This window comes from Falco rusticolus, chromosome 11, assembly GCF_015220075.1.
Source record: "Falco rusticolus isolate bFalRus1 chromosome 11, bFalRus1.pri, whole genome shotgun sequence".
Lineage (NCBI taxonomy): Eukaryota > Metazoa > Chordata > Aves > Falconiformes > Falconidae > Falco > Falco rusticolus.
In genome coordinates this window covers 8,209,120-8,224,861 of record NC_051197.1, presented here as the reverse complement: position 1 = coordinate 8,224,861, position 15,742 = coordinate 8,209,120, and the positions used below count along the sequence as shown (strand labels likewise).

Here is a 15,742-nt window from a genome sequence, read left to right as displayed (position 1 = left end):
GAGATAGTCATGTCATAACCCAGCAGCCTGGGATAGTCTCCGAAGCAGCTGAAGAGGGTGTCTTCCTGAACAGATGATAGTGCCTAATTGGCCGCCTCCTCAATGTTGACCATCTTGCAGTTACCAGTGAGGTTAGTGGGATTAACTGATTTTCATTGTGCCTTAAATTTAAATAGTGCCATTAATCAAAAAGGTAATGAGCTGAAGTTTCCACTGCTAAACCATGGTATATTGTGGCGTGCACCTGTACTGCCTGATCTTTTGACAGAAGAGAAAAGACCATTCAGGTAGTAGAAACTGAAGGAAGTAATCTGGGGAAAGAGACAATACAGACAGGCTGTGGGATTTTGCCAATTGTTGCAAGCAGTTGAATTTTTCTTTGTAAAATGTTTCACGTCATCACTGATCTCTGGTTTTCCTTTACCTGCAGAAGTAGGACCTCTACCACAGCAGAAAAAATAATATCTAATATCTTACTTTAAGTGGTGTCACATGTTATTTGTTCACTAGGTGTACGTTGGTTATCCATGCTCTTTTGAAATACTACTTTGATTATTTTTTGTGTGTGTGCTCCTGTAGGCTTTGGGGCTATGGAAAATGTTAAAAATAGAGGCCTGTTTCATTTATTAGGAGAGTTTTAAAGTTCCTTCATAGTTCGATATCAGAACAATTAAGTTTTATCTGAGCAGAGCAGGATGTCCCTAGATGCAGGTTACAGTGCATCCAGTGATACTATTAAAAGAAAGATCATTTGTTGTTGCATTGGGGAATCCTTCTAAAACATCAGGAAGACTGCCTGGAAGAATATAAATGTTCAAGCAATGGAGTGAAATACTCTTAAACTGCAGGGTGATGGCCTGTAGCTGGATAGGTTTTCAGAGTAGCTGTTTTGCTGTGATTGTTGCTTCTCCCAACAGTCATAAATTGGATGTACTAGAATCTTTTTTTTTCTTGAGGCTTCTGCTGTTTGTAGTTACGGTCCAGAATCAAAGCTTCCCTTACTGAAGAGAGAGCATCTAGTGTAGAGTTCATGAAATAGGCCTTGGTGGGTTTTCCTTTTGGTAGGATCCACATGTGCCTTATGTGCTTCCAGATATGTTAGGCTTTCCCATGTACAGACCAGCATAGTCCTGGAAGATTTGCTTGGTGTAGCTGTTACTTGTGCATTTAGTGTTGGCATTGTGTCTCAGTCTGTGGTCTGGTTCCCTGGACTGTCTGGAGCTTGCCTTCTTTGAATCACTACTTGTACTTAAGAATGGCTATGCTGAGTTACAGAAAAGATTACACTGTGGTGATAAGAGCTGCCAAAATTCAGGTAAACTTACTTGCATCTAGGTGAGCGTCAACTGGAGACCATCTGCCTTGGACACGTGGTCAACCTGTGGTAGGACTGGTCTGACCGAAGGTGGACTTCCTACCTGAGCTAGGCTCCATTGGTCATTGCTGGAGATCTGCTTAACACACAGCCAGTGAAGTCAAGACCATGATTCATCTTACTCCAGAAGAGGTTTCTAGAGCAAAACAGATGAATTGTGCCTTGGAAGTGACCATTTCTCATAATTGCTTGTGCAAGGGGGTTTGGAGAGATGAGCTCCCCTGCACATGTATAATCTTAGGTGAGGTAAATTCATCCATGCTACCCCTGGACTGGTAGAGCTCACCCTGTCATGTATGGGTTTTGTCCACAGACTGGTAAAAACAAAAGCAGCCTGGCTACTGCTTCACCTCTCTTTCCTGCCTATTGAGTTAAAAGTTGGTCTGAAGTAGTGAGGAAAACTTAACAGCATGTGGCTGTGGAAGAGGCAGTTCAGAACAGAAGTAAATTGTCTTGGGTGCTAACCTACCAACTTCTCCAGCTCATCTGTACAGATAGATCCCTTGGAACCCAAGCACCAAATATGCATTGCTTAGTAATTGTAACCGAAGATATTTATTAGGAAGGTTAGGCTTCAAACAATTTTTGTAGCTGCTGAACATATTTTTGAATGGGTTTCCTTTTTTAGAAGGTGCTAAAAATACCCATTGTTCTTCATCTGCCCTATTTTAAAGGAAGCTAAAAATCATCTGCTAAGATGTATCTGACACTTTGCAAAGAAGATTTTGAAGAAAACCATAAATGCATATGGAAATGTGTGAGATCTGGGCAGGAAAACCTTAGGGCTTCCTGACAGGGGTCGTCCAGATTCTAAGACACTAGCTCTGTGAACTGTAGAGAGCAAAAAGAGGAGCCACAGGTGACTAATTTATTTAGTTGCCTTTCTTTAGAACATTCCTACTTGTGTGTCAGTAAGGAGAGTTCAGAGTTCGCATTGGTTCTTTCTTAAATGCTGTGTCTATGCAGGTTTTTTCTAACTTCTACCCTCTCTGTATTTTACCTTTTGTTCTCCTTACGGTTATAAAATTGTCACTTCTGTAATTTGAATTAGGCACTAGAGAGTTGTGTGAGCCATGTTCATGAGGGAGCCGTTTATCACTGAGTTTTGGGGTACCTTATTGGTGCAGCTTATTTAACTTTTTTTCTCAAGGAGTAGAATAAAATTATGTACATGGGAAGCTTTTCACAAGCCCTGAGACTTGCAAATACAAGTGTAAACTTCAGAGCATGAGGCAAGCTTGATTTATTCAGTTAAGCAGTTTTAAACTTTCTCCTTTTAAGCACCCTGGGTTTGGGGATAGGTTCCATTATAGGGTTTGCCCAGATGTGATTATGAGGGGGGTTTATATATGAAATTGTAATACTTACTTGCATTCTGCCTACTCTTACTAAAATACTGTAAGTGCCAGAGGTTCTAACAAGAAGTAATTGGATAATTAATAGCTTTTGATACTTTTTGTTGTCTTTATTCTCTTTGGTATCTTCCCTGGTTCTGTATCCTTCCTGTGTAATTGCAAAGTTGCAGGAGACATAACCCTTCTGCATGCTGTTTGTAGGTCTGTTTTGATTCCTGCTGTACCTCTCTTCTGATCCAGCCACCTCATACTCTTCCCCAGATCTTTTTCTGATCGCTGTCTCAAAGCTTGGAAACATCAGCACATTAATCCCCCTTTCAGGTTTTTATCTTTGTTCTTGTTATTGATATTATTTGGCCTGAGTGCAAGGTGTATAGCACACTGTATTACAGATTAGTTTAAAGTGAATGCATCAACTTTCCTAAAATTAGGCAATGCTTGTTGAAAGACCCTGTTCACATTTTTTATGAGGGTTTTTGTGCTCATACATAGGCACATTAAAAATGGCTGATCTCATGTAAATCTCCCTGGTAAGTCTAGAGTTCTTCAGTGTCTAGGTCCTTTCATTATTTACAAGTAAATACATTTTAAAAATGCAGTCATAAATCTTTGAGAAGTCTTCATTTGTGCTCAGTTGAAACTTTACTAACTGCATTATACAAAATAGCAATGCAGAAACATTTTAACTCTTTGTCTGTATGTAGGGTTGAATCCTGCTTGTAGTGATGGGAAAGCAAGCTGTAGAATTTAGGGTGTCTGATGTTTAATCTAAGTTTTAACATCTCTAAATTTAAATGGAAGAAAACAAAATCAGGGAACTGAAAGCACTGAAATATATATTCCTGAGCCAAAAGTAAGAGAACTGGGAAGGGAGAAAAGAATTGCTGGTATCTCTTACTGCTGTATTAACATGTTTACCTAGTGTATACTGCCGTTTGCTTTTCACTCTTCCAGCCCTGACTGTGGGTTCTTTAAAATGGATTGAAAATTGGCCAGACAAGATGTACTGTGTGACTGAGTGGATGCTGTGTTTTGCAAAACGTTAGTTAGGAGACAGAAGAGGAGCAAGGAGCTAAGGTGCCAAGGACATCACGGGCCTTCGGACATTCTGGGAAGGTGCTGAATCATCTTCTCCAAACCCTTCCTGCATTGTAGCAGAGATGTTGACCCACATCCCTGGTAGGTGTGTACCCTGACATTAACCTCAGCAAAAGCTTCCTGTGATTCACTGACATACATGCGTGCCTAAATCTGTGTAGATACCCAGCTTTCTGGGCACAGTTTGGAAAATGAGGATGTGGTTCCTATCACTTGAGACTTCTCTCACCATCAGAGCTATTTACATCTATTCATTTTGTAACCTCTGTGTTCTGGTGTGCCCTGGAGAATTTTTTTCCAGTCTCCCAGCATTCAAGCATAAGTATCCACAGTGGGATTTGCAAATACACATCTTTGGAAAATTGGTGTGTGGTACTTAGAGCAGCTATGCAGCATCCAAATTGCACATCTCATAAGGCATGAAAGAGAAAGTGGGCAAGCAACATTAAATGGTGTATTTGTGCAAAAGCAGCTGAAGTGTTATTTCTGTGGGAACTGTGATTACTTTCTTAAGCTTCATGTATCTAAATTCCTCATTAAGGGTTGCAAGTATATAGGAGGAATTTTTTATCTGGTTTTGCATCTAGCGTCTTTCCATTCCAGACCTCTTTAAGGAGCTAGATCTACTAGTTTGATTTTTTTAATATTTTTTTTTCCTGGGCACAGTCAAAAAGGTGATAGTGTTTCCAGGTAGATCCGTGGCATATTAATCTCCCCAGCATCAAGAAGAATCTCAGTGCACCAGATAGCTCTGCTGCTGATGCAATGTACTTGTACAGCTTGTCAGTGGGGTCCACAGCAGGGGCAGAAGAGGAGGCAGGGGCAGGGTCCCTGCGTTGCCAAGAAGATCATAAAATAAAAGAAACTAAAAAGCTCCAAACCATGTCAGTCATCTTTTTCACCTACTAATTCCTCAAAAAGTGTATGGTATTTCAGTCTTGCCTTTTTTTTTCTTGTGGGTAGTGTTTGAGTATCATGACTTACATATTTTTGTAGTGAAAACTTAATCTGACTTCTTTTCCTCAAATACATGAATTCACTAACCTTAAAGAGCAGTTTCCTGAGGAAGATTTTCAGTGTCATGCAGTGCTAACAGTCACAGTCACCCACTCCTGCGTAATTTCCACAGGGCAGTTGGTAGGGTGTGTACTTTGCTGGCTGTTTTTTAAACTATTCAGTAGCCAAATAAACTATGTTGTTGTTTATATATACACTTGATTGTAAACTGTTCAAACAACAGGAGGGGAAAAAACCTTACTGTAATAGGTAAATAACCTGTCCAGCCATTGTTTTTCCCTCCCCTGGTCCATCCTGTCTCCTGCACACACATACAGGGAAGGGCAGTCTGCTTAATGGGACTGATTTTCTGTTGTTGTTTCTTCCTGAAGTCTGACTTTGGGTTAAGTGCAACGAACAATTTGGCTGTAGCTTTTTCACCTGAGTTTGACTTTCACCACCTCTGAATTGCACATTTAGCTTTTCACATTTGCTTGTTACTTCATGGATGGTTAAAATATTTCATTTCTTCTCTCTGTGTACATTCATTAGGGGCTTGCACCCCTTCATGTTCCTTTCTGTTGCTCTGTTTTAGTTAGTAATGCAGTGAATTTGCTGGTGGTATAGAATGTAGAGGTTATTTTAAATTATTATGAGATCAGGTGATGAAAAGGCTGTGTGTAAGCTAAGTGTTGTTAAAGGTAGTGTTGATGTGGTATCTTGAACTGGAGGCTGTTTCTGCAGAGGTTCTTGAATTACTGCATAGGGCAAACCCTAGTGCTTGCATTGTGTAATGTCCTCTCCCAGCCCATTGCCTTCTATTAAATCACTTTGTAGTTCAAATCCATCTCTTAACTCTCTTGCATGCATCTCCTTTGTTCATCATCCACCTGCACCCTCCCATCTGTCAAACAACAAAATACTCTTTGATCAGAATTAAATATTAACTTTGATAGGAATGTCTTAGAAATGAATAATACAGTTCTAGGTGTAAATGTTTAGTCCTCGGGAAGAGTGGAAAATGAGGTTATGGAAAATGCCAGGTTGTAGTTCACAGGCAGCAGCATTTAAATGGTTTACTATAATCATATTAGGATAGAATTAAACTGAGTTCTTTATTTTGTACTGCAGTGAAATAGGGCTGTTACTTGTCATTTTCTCCTCCCTCTTGCTTTGATTAGCGTGAAAACTCAAGCAGCAAAAATTACAGGAGTTCTGCAGCAGTGCACAGAGAAACTGGTGTGAGAAGGTTTGAGTTAGTTTTGTGTCCTTGCACATGAGAGCTCTGGCGCTTCCCTAATAGACTGAAAATGAGACCACTGCTGCTTTATAAGAGGTCTGTTCCAGTCACATTGCTCTACAGCTTGGCAGATGGTGGCATGTGAATGGCTTCATATTGATTGGATGGATTTGCCTCAGGGTAAGAGAAGTGTGGGTCCTTAAAGATGCACTTCCAGATTCTTTCTTTCTATTTTGAAAAAAAAAAGTGTACTCATAAAACATTTCTCTTTATTAAAGTCAGAGGAGTGTGTGGTGATCAAAGCACTGAAGTTACCTGGAAATAAAAAGTCCTTAAATAGATTATCATAAAGACCGAAAAGCCAAGAATACTTAATTTACTAAATGATTACGTTTTTACATTAGAAGAAAGTGACACTTTTAATTAGTGTTCAAGGCATATGGTGAATGAGAAAATAAGCTTATTTCATGCAAACAGAAATCGATGCAAATAACCTTTCTTCTCATATAAAAAGGGATGACTTGAAACTCAATACATATTCAAGAAGGTTAAGTCATTACTGCATCACTTTAATATTAGTTAAAGGCCAACAAAGAAAATCACTACGCTGCATGTACTTACTCAGCAAGGATTGCTATAAATGAAAGAATTAGGTGATTGTACTTTTGTAGGTGATAAATCTGAAGAAGCCCTTGTCCATACAATGCATTTATTCTTTAACCTTGTTAAATAACTTTTTGGGTTCTGCTTTAGCACAGGTGGTTGCCAGAGGTGTCTTAATTCTCCAGCAATTGATGCCAGCTGGTAAAGACATTATGTGATGCTCTTTGTTTATTGTTCTTTCTCACACCTCTGTTTTGTGCTTCAATCTTGTAAATGTTGTTTGTAAATCCTTCAGTATGAAATGACTTTTCAGATGTGTTTGTACAGCACCTAACACAAATATCCCAATCTCATTCAAGCCTCTGGGTGCTGCTGTAGAGTGTTGTGTGAATTCTTTTTTTTTTTATAGTAATGCAAGTATTCCTTGAGGTATGTGACCTTAAAGCGCAAAAAACCTAATACTTAAATAGCTTACAGACATGTAGGAATGGGGACAGTTTGATAACTTTGGAGACTTGGGTGCAGTTGAAAACTGGATCCTTTCCGTCTGTTTTAGTCTTGTGCTCTGTTGCGTGCAACAGTGGCTTCATAAATGAATTGAAGCCAAAATACGTCATAGCAGTATCTTATCAAGTTGTCTTCAAATTTGCTTGAAGGTATAATTCATATTTTCTAACAGACTCTACCCACATGTGAATTATTTACGTGCTGAATTTTGTGCTTCCATGAAAGAACATGGTAGTGCTGAACTTAATGCTAATTTTGTTTCTTCTGCAGTACAGACCATTTCTATGGACGTGCTTTCCCTTTTAATTACACTTTGTTCTCAGAACTGATTGGATTTTACCTTTTAGTTCATTTTTGCCGAATGAAATGCTTCTGTGTAAATTTTAAGATCCCTTTAAAAAAAACATAATCAGTGGTAAAAGTTAAGTGATTTTTAGGGGGTTTGTGTGTGGGCTTGCCTCTGGGGAGGAAAGGGCATAAAACTGCAATTTTTTTTTTTTCCCTCCCGCTTGATAAGCATAGGGGCATTTATGCTGTATATCGCAACCGGCAGCTATTCCAAGAAAAATCTTTAAGATGGTTACTTGGATCTGTGTACACTGCCCACCTGGTGGTTATGGAGTGAACTGTTACTTTAAAGAATAGTTTAAACAACAGCCATGTTTGGGGCAGGCTAATCTTGCAAAGAGAGCAGTACATATAACAGGAGTCTACAGTGTGATAAGGGGAAAATTCAGCTTACTGACTAGATGTTTTAATGTGCGAACTCTAGGGAAATAACATATTGACTATTCTGTTGTGCGCAAGAAAATTGAAGAACCCTTTGCAGACAGAGGGCTTGCAAAGGATTCTTTCTGTTTCTCTTAACCAAAATCTGTGGCAAGATGTTTGAAATCAGCAGGACGCTTAATGCTGCTTTGTTAAATAATGAGGTAATATTTTGTCACTTTCTCTGGGCAGCATCTGTTTTTTCTCCTTTTTCATATGTTTGTGAAGGATTCAGTTTAATCTTAGGAAAGTAAGAGATTTTTTAAAAAATCATTCTTCAATTTATGTTTTTTTTCTTTTGATGCTTTTGAGAATTGGGTTGTCTTTTATTTGCGGTTTCAATCGGCTGCTGTTGCCTAGGACATTATGCCACGTAAGGCTTCTAAACTGCACAGAGTAGGTAGTTATTAACGCTGAATTGGCTTCTGGTATAGTCCATCTGGGCTCTGTATGAGAGAGCTTGCTAGCGGCTACTGATGCTAAGATACCCGCAACCTTTGGGATGTATGCGTGGTGGAGAGGGGCTCAGTGATATGAGATCACTTCTTTTAAGGGAAACTGTCATTAATGAGTCAAGAAACTGCTCATTTATGGTAAGGAGAAGGAGGGGGGGCTGGGAAACAACCCTGTGATTTCATTTTGATATTGGATTAGCTGTTTAAGACAAGTTTCTTTTTGTGGGGATGGAAGATTGCATTAAAAATATGCTTTGCTCAGGGGCTTGCTGGCTGATGCTGGAGAGACTGTATAGAGAATCTGATGCTTTACAAATGTCACAACCGTGATGCGGTGGTCAGTCCCTTACCCTGAAAGATAAATAGTACTATTGGAAACATGAGAATAAGGTTGACTTTTTCAACAATAGGATTCTGCCTTTGTCTTTAGACAGAGGCCTCTGAGGGTGTTTGAGCATTTGTTTTAGCGTTCCTCGGAAAGACTGCATGTGTGGGGTGCTTTTGGGGACAGTGGTCAGTGTGCAGGGTACCTGGTTTTGTAAGACTGATAAGATAGCTAATTTTTCAGAGGGGCAGCGTGCAATTGTTGTTTCAGAAAAATGGCTGAATCTTTTGATATTCATAACGAATTTATAGTAACAAAGTAGGCTGAAGTTGGAAAGACTTAAAAATAATTTCTGGATGCCTTCTTTGGTGGTGTTAACCCCTGAAGAGACCTTGAGTAAAAATTTGCATTACAAATCTAACTTTAATATTCAATGTATATTTGCACAAGAATGTATGGTAATATACTAGCTGTGTAGCATTTTTATGCCTGTGTGTTCAGTCTAATAGATCACTTGAGCTAGGAGATCTATCTTAGGAGCTAGTTTAATCTTTACTAGTTTTGACCAAGCTACAAATGTGCTCAAAAAGATGCATGGTGAGAGAAATCCTCTGCAGCCTTTTACATTGTTCATATTTTAATTGAATTCAGTGCTCATTCCACAAATAGATTGTATGATGTCTTTTAAGTGTGATTTTTCTCTTTGCTTGGTCTGATTGTAGCTAGATTTTGTATGCTCCCTGTATTTCATATGTTTTACTGGTGTGTTTAGTCTGTGTGTGTGTTTGAGTGTGTCTGTGGTTTAAGGAAATTTAAAATGCACAGAATGCCAGCTCAGAGCTTAGTAGTTTGGAGGGAATGTTTATACATCTAAAAAAAAGAAAAAACCCACAAAACTTCTAGAACAATGATTATCTGATTACATATTTTTGAAAATGGTTTTGGTGGTTTGTAGCTAGGTTATCTTTCTCCAGGAAAGCTAAGTGAGCTTATAACGTGGCCCATCCTAGCTTTCTCTGTTTTTAGCTCTCAGGTTTAAAAATGCTTGCAATGATACTGAATTTTTAAAAAACATACTTGACTGTTGAAAGAAATGTGTGAATGGTAAAATTAAATGATTCGTACGTATGTTAATGGAGTAATACTCAGTCATTTTGGTGGATGTGAACATAAATTCAAGGTTAGTTGCAATTACAGGATGCCATGCCTTGTTACTTTTGCCAAAATGTGCTTTAGGAAAATAACTTCAAGTAAGATAAAGGAATGCTTCCGAACTTGTGAGAATTTTTAATTAACTTGCCATGCTTGGGAGGTGGTTAAATATTGTTGTTTGGAAGTGAAGTTTTGTTAGTTTGTTGGTGGCAGCAAGTGGAGGATTAATGAGTGTGCATTGTTAAGTTAAGCACGTTCCTCTCTAGGGCTGGAAAAAAAAAAATTCTTTTAAATGCCCAAAGTTTGCCATTTTATCTCCTGTAGAGCTGAAGAATAATGAAGCAAGGTGGTGAAATAATTCTGAAATACTACTGTCATTCGGGGAGAGTGCTCTGATAAATAGGTGTCTGCTGTGCCTTAGACAGCGTCAAGTGGCAGCAATATCAAATCCACTTCTAAAAATACGTATTTAAAAAAAAAAAAAGAAAAGGCAAACAACACTCACAGGGCCGAAGGAAGGAGAGATGGGTTGATTATTAAGATCAATAGTACCTGAAAATAAATGCAGCTTTAAATGCATGTCGAAGTGCTTTTGTTGTGCCTTTAAGCCTAGAGGCAGATCATTAAATATGCATTTCTCCGGAAAGCAACTGTCGAAAAAGATAAGGTGGTTAAAATACGCCGGACCTGGGAGCCGGGCGTGCAGGAGGTAAGAAGATGTAGGCACTGAAGCATGGCCGAGGTATGACATCGCTGCGGCCGAGTGCGCCGGTGGGGTGGGAAGAGGTTAAAAAAAAAAAAAAGAAATATTTTTTAAAAAAATTAAAAATACAGGGATGCGTGTTGTTTCTTCAACCGGGCCTTAATTACTAGACACAAGCAGCAGTTCAGAAATCTGGTCTCTGTTGTTGTAGAGGTCACCAAATCATTAACATTGTCAATCTGGCAGCGGCTAATTTCAATAGCACCTGATGTCGCAACGCCTCCCCGAGCGGCGGCGGCCAATCAGCGCCCGCCCGCCGCTGACAGATGGTCCCATAAATGGATGTAAAGGGGAGACGCCGGCAGCCAGTTCCAGCAGGGCTCCGCGCCGCTCCGCCCGCCGCCGGGGGCTGCCGCACGGGGACAGCGGTACCTGATTTTTAAAAAAAAGAAAAAAAATAATAGAGAATTTATTATTATTAATATTATTATTCGCGCTGCACAAACGTCTAGCACTGTGCTTTGTGGATCTTTAAAAAATAATAATAAAAATAATTCCCTGAAACCTTAGCAAATCTGTAGAAGAGTTGAAGCCTTTCAAGACCCAATATTTGCCATTAAGAATGGTTATGGTAGGTATTAGTAGATTTAAAATCGGATTGTAGCGGGTTTATATATATATAGAGGTAGATATAGAAGCTAACATACAGATTTTCCCCGAATCTGCATCATTCTCAGTCTGTGTTTTCACATGAATTTAGTTTTCTGCTACTGATTTGTTTGTACATGATCTCTCCCTTTCCCCCCTCCCTTTCTCTCTCCCCCTCTCTCTCGCTCTCTCTCTTTCATATTTAATGTGTGCGTATCCTTTAATAAAGGATGTACTTTGTCATTTTAAGGTAATTGCGATTTCTCTCAGAATAAAGAAAAAAGCTCATTTCTAATGCAAGGCTGGTACGTGGCTAACTGAAATGCAAAAGGAGGAAGAGGCTTTTTTTTTTTTAAGTGGTGGAGGTGGGGGGGGAGTTAATTTCCACATTGACATTTTGGAGATACAAATGCAGAGCAAAATCCTGGGGGGGGGGGGTGGGGGGGGGGAGGGGGGGTGGGAAAGCCTAGAGATTGGTAATTTTCTTTTGGTGGACTGCGCAATAGGTATGGTAATTTTAAAAGAGGGTGATTTATATGAGCTTCAGTAAATGCTGCATATTGTATTTCAAAGAGTTTCCTGTCATGACCTCATAAAAAGAGGAGGAGGCTTGTATGTGTTGCAGTGCCTAGTATATGTCGATTTTGTTGCATCGTTGGGCAGCAGCGCTGTAAGAAGGAATGTCAGCTTTTACATAACGCTCTTTTTGCTTTTGACTCTGTGAGGGGCTGTAAGGGTCCATCTTTGTGATCACAGATGGAGTGGAATGGCTTGAAAATGGTAAGTGAACGGGGAGAGCCTGCTCATGGGGTTTTGTCTCGCTTCTCGCGTGCCTCGTGAATTTCTTTTGTTCGGGGTGGCGGATTGTGAGTCATAAAATAAAATTAGAGAGCCTTGTTTATTTTTTTGTGGGATATGTCTGCCTGTGTGTGTATATATATCTATATATCTATTTAACGTATCTAACTGTGATGGCACTTCACAGCGTTTCCATTGAACGTTGCATTTCAGTTGAGCGAGGATGGTCTCTGCTGACAGTCACGGTGTCATTGTACCGCATGTGCCTGGCGGATCAGGCAGCCGATGATGCCTTTTAATCTCCGTTTGTATTACACCAGCCTTAAATACAAACCTAATAATCGCCTCTAAAATTCAGGTATTGCGTTTCCTATGGAGCCGGTGCTGTAGAGGATGGATGGATGGATGGGTGGATGGAAGGGTGTGTTTTTTTTTGTGTCGGGGTGGGGGCTGGGGGGGTGGGGGGAGCTGTGTTGTTTTGTGCTTTTTTAAATGCCAGGAGAAGTCAAAGCCATTTATGTGAAAAATAGTATTTCTATTTTTAGACTATATTCTCCTGGCAGAGGAGCCCGGACGTGCTCGTCTCGTCCCCTCTTTTGTGCTTTCCTTACAGATTGTGCAAAATGGCATGATCAAATACAACTGCCGGGGACTCTGGGCTGTGCCGAGCGGGGCGACCCGGGGTGGGGGCTGGGACCAAACCCGCACAATACCCATCCCTCCTGCCAGCCCCATGGGATGCTGGGGGGTGCGGGGGTGTGGGGGTCCCCCCTTCCCTTAATTTAACGTTTTGCAGACTTTTGCCGCGGATATTTATTATAACGGGGAAACAAAGCGACGGTCTTTTCCCATTCTTACAGGATTGTCTTTGTCTAGCTGCTTGTTTTGATGGGTGTAAAACAAATAAGATTAGACTGAGCAGCCGAACTGAAAGCGATAGCTGGGAGGAAAAGCCAATGAAAGGTTGCCGGGGAAACGAGCATAGGGGAAGCTGAGTGGGGGAGCAGGTGGCAATCATGTGGGAATACTGCAAACAGTGTAAAAAAAAAAAAAAAAATCTAAAAAAAAAAAAAAAGCAGGGGCTACCTCGATTATCTCTGCTGTTCTTTGTGGCAGTCACAACTTTAATTATTCTTTATAAATAGGTGTTAATTACATTTCTGGCTCAGGCTTACAGTGATTTCTAGAAATCTGGTTTTAAGCATCTGTTCTTTCTCTTCTGCAAAAGAGGGTTATCTTTCTTTTTTTTCTCCTTCCCCCTCCCTGCTGTGAAATTGTACGTGCAAAAAATTGCAAGGAATCCTGTGAGGCAGTATAAAAAAAAATGTAAATTATATTGAATGAAGTTGACAGAGGTATAATAGTGAACTCCCACAGCTGATAGCTTCTGCAAATCATTTCTTAGAATTTTCCAGCAAATGTCCCTATGAGAACAGTAGGTAGAATGAATTTACCCTAAGCAGTGATTTTGTGTTAAGTGATATTGGTATTTTTACAAAATCAGATGGTTATATGGCAGAATAATCAGTTCAGGGGAGTTCACCATATCCTAGGGTTTATGCACTGAGCAGAATTTACAAAAATAATGAGATTATTCTTCTCTGTGTCTCCAGCCCCACCTTTAGCCACAGTCTTATTATGTATCTGCTGGAGCAATATCCACTTCCACTGTCAGGCTCCTTGTGGCAACTTTACTTTTTAAACCACAGCTGAATATTTCACTAATTGCGATGGTCTCTTATTGTAGTGGCAAACAATAATGGGAAATAGCTATTGGTGCTAGAAGTGTTAGAAAAGCGTAGTAGACTAGAAAGTGATAGACGGTAGTGTAAAAGATACAAAAAATGTGGTTGTCCAGAAAATACTCATCTATCACACATCAGGAGGCACAAGGAGAAGCAAAGCAAGAATATAGAACACGCCTTTCTTTCTGTCTTCTGATTTTTGGATATTTTTACTTTCTTCCTTTTTCTGGTGCAGGGTTACTTGGAATGCTTATTGAAGCAGGAATGATAGTGCTTAGTTTAAATATGAATAAAAAAGAAATTAAATCCCCCTTTTAATTTGCTTTGTTTTAAGTATTGCTTCTGCTGCAGTCCTTTCTGTGAAGAAGTAATTGAATGGCCCTCTGACAACTGCACTGCTTTACAATGTTGGGGGGGCAAGGAATCTCAAGGGTGTGTGTGCGCCTGTGAAAAATTTTATATTTTATAGTCTGTGCATGTGCACAGAGATGTATTCTGACATGCATTGTAATTGTACGTGAGAGTAAAATAATTTTTCTTCTGTTGAAAACAGAGATACAGTGTTCTAAATCTGTTAACTTAGCCATGACAATAAATAAGGGTGCCTTTTATTATACACAGCTGCATTGTTTGTTTTAAGAGTCATCAGCTAGTAGTTACATTTTCATTTTCTGTTCAATTTGGTGTTTCTACAAAGACTTAAAAATAATGTAACCCTTGTTTTATGGTGCACGTGTTCCTGCCCCAATCTTTCTCTTTTCTTTGTTTTAAGATTTTATTAATGAATACAGCCTGCATGTACATAAATGACATTTTTCTTTTTGCATGTAAAAGATCGCATTGTATATCCCCATATAGAAAAACAGCTATTAAGTTAGTGAAATTAAATTAAGATTGGTACAAATATTAAAAGGTTAAAACTTAAAACCTCTTTCTGCTCAAACAAAGGTAGAGAAAATGTAGTTGTCTTTAGACATGATAGTTTCTTTAAAAAATTGTTCTCTTGGTGAACTACTAGTCAGAAGGGATGAGATACTACAATTGGATATTGATGCAACGTGAATACCAGCCATCAGTTTAAAATCGTATCCCCATGTACTCTACTAATCAAGTTCCCATGTTAGTCAACAGTGGAGAGGCATCCCTGTGTCTAGCTTGGTTGCCTCCTTCGCTTTCTTCCTCTTTATTAATTTTACCGTTTTGAGCTCTCTCAAAGTGAGCCTGAGCTGTTGTGACAAAGGATGGTTACAAGAGCTGGAAGGGGTATACTTAAAAATCCCATTTGAATGGGTGTGGAGTAGTCTTCATCATCTTTATTTGGTCCTTTTAAATATTGTGACTCTATTGAAAGAAAATCCAGTTGCATTAGTCTTACATATATTTAATGTATTAATTTTTTTGAAATAATATCTTCTAGGTTACAGTGAATTTTTTTCCTCAACCTTCCTACTTGGTATGCTGGGAGTGTACTAATTAAATGCAGGTTATTTTCTGTGTGTAATTCATACTGTTGGTACATAACCTGGAGCCACTCCACACCCCGAGGTTTTTAAAAAGAAATGAAGTATGATTGTGTCCCATATTCTAGCAGGGGAATTTGTTGTTTTCTTTGGGAACTTGCACTTTCAAAATAATTTCAGCAAACACCCCAGGCAAGAAATGGGCAGCAGCAGAGAATATTATAGCGAGAGGGGGAGAGATTCAGATAACTCAACAAATCCACTTGTCTGTTTTGGCAATCTGTGTCCACTAGACAACTCATTTGCATGCCTGGACACATTAAAATGTACATTTGTTTGTCTGTGGGACAGCTAACTGGATACACTCTGATGCACTGGCAAATACTGCAATGCAGTATTTTTTCAATGTCATTGGGGTTTTGGGGGAGAAGTGGGCACAAACAGTCCTTTTGCAAGTGAGGCGATGTTAAGAAGCATGGTACCTCTGTAAAGGATAGGCCAGGTTTTGCAGAAT

At 39.4% G+C, this 15,742-nt stretch overlaps 1 protein-coding gene across 8 annotated transcripts in view; it reads left to right on the top strand.

Moving 5' to 3' along the window:
* ELAVL4 (ELAV like RNA binding protein 4) overlaps positions 1-15,742 on the top strand; it is an 83,217-nt gene that overhangs the window by 9,027 nt on the left and 58,448 nt on the right. Inside the window, exon 1 of one of the 8 annotated variants that reach the window (XM_037404683.1) lies at positions 7,905-8,106. The exons of 1 other annotated variant lie outside the window; for it this stretch is intronic. In XM_037404683.1, coding sequence (XP_037260580.1) covers positions 8,059-8,106 — 48 coding nt within the window. In that variant the 5' untranslated portion in view covers positions 7,905-8,058. Of the gene's footprint in view, positions 1-7,904; positions 8,107-8,403; positions 8,536-8,641; positions 8,735-10,583; positions 10,617-10,988; positions 11,209-11,720; positions 12,006-12,206; positions 12,382-15,742 lie in introns of those variants that run through there. 6 more of the 8 variants (XM_037404680.1, XM_037404684.1, XM_037404687.1 and 3 more) reach the window with 6 other exon arrangements.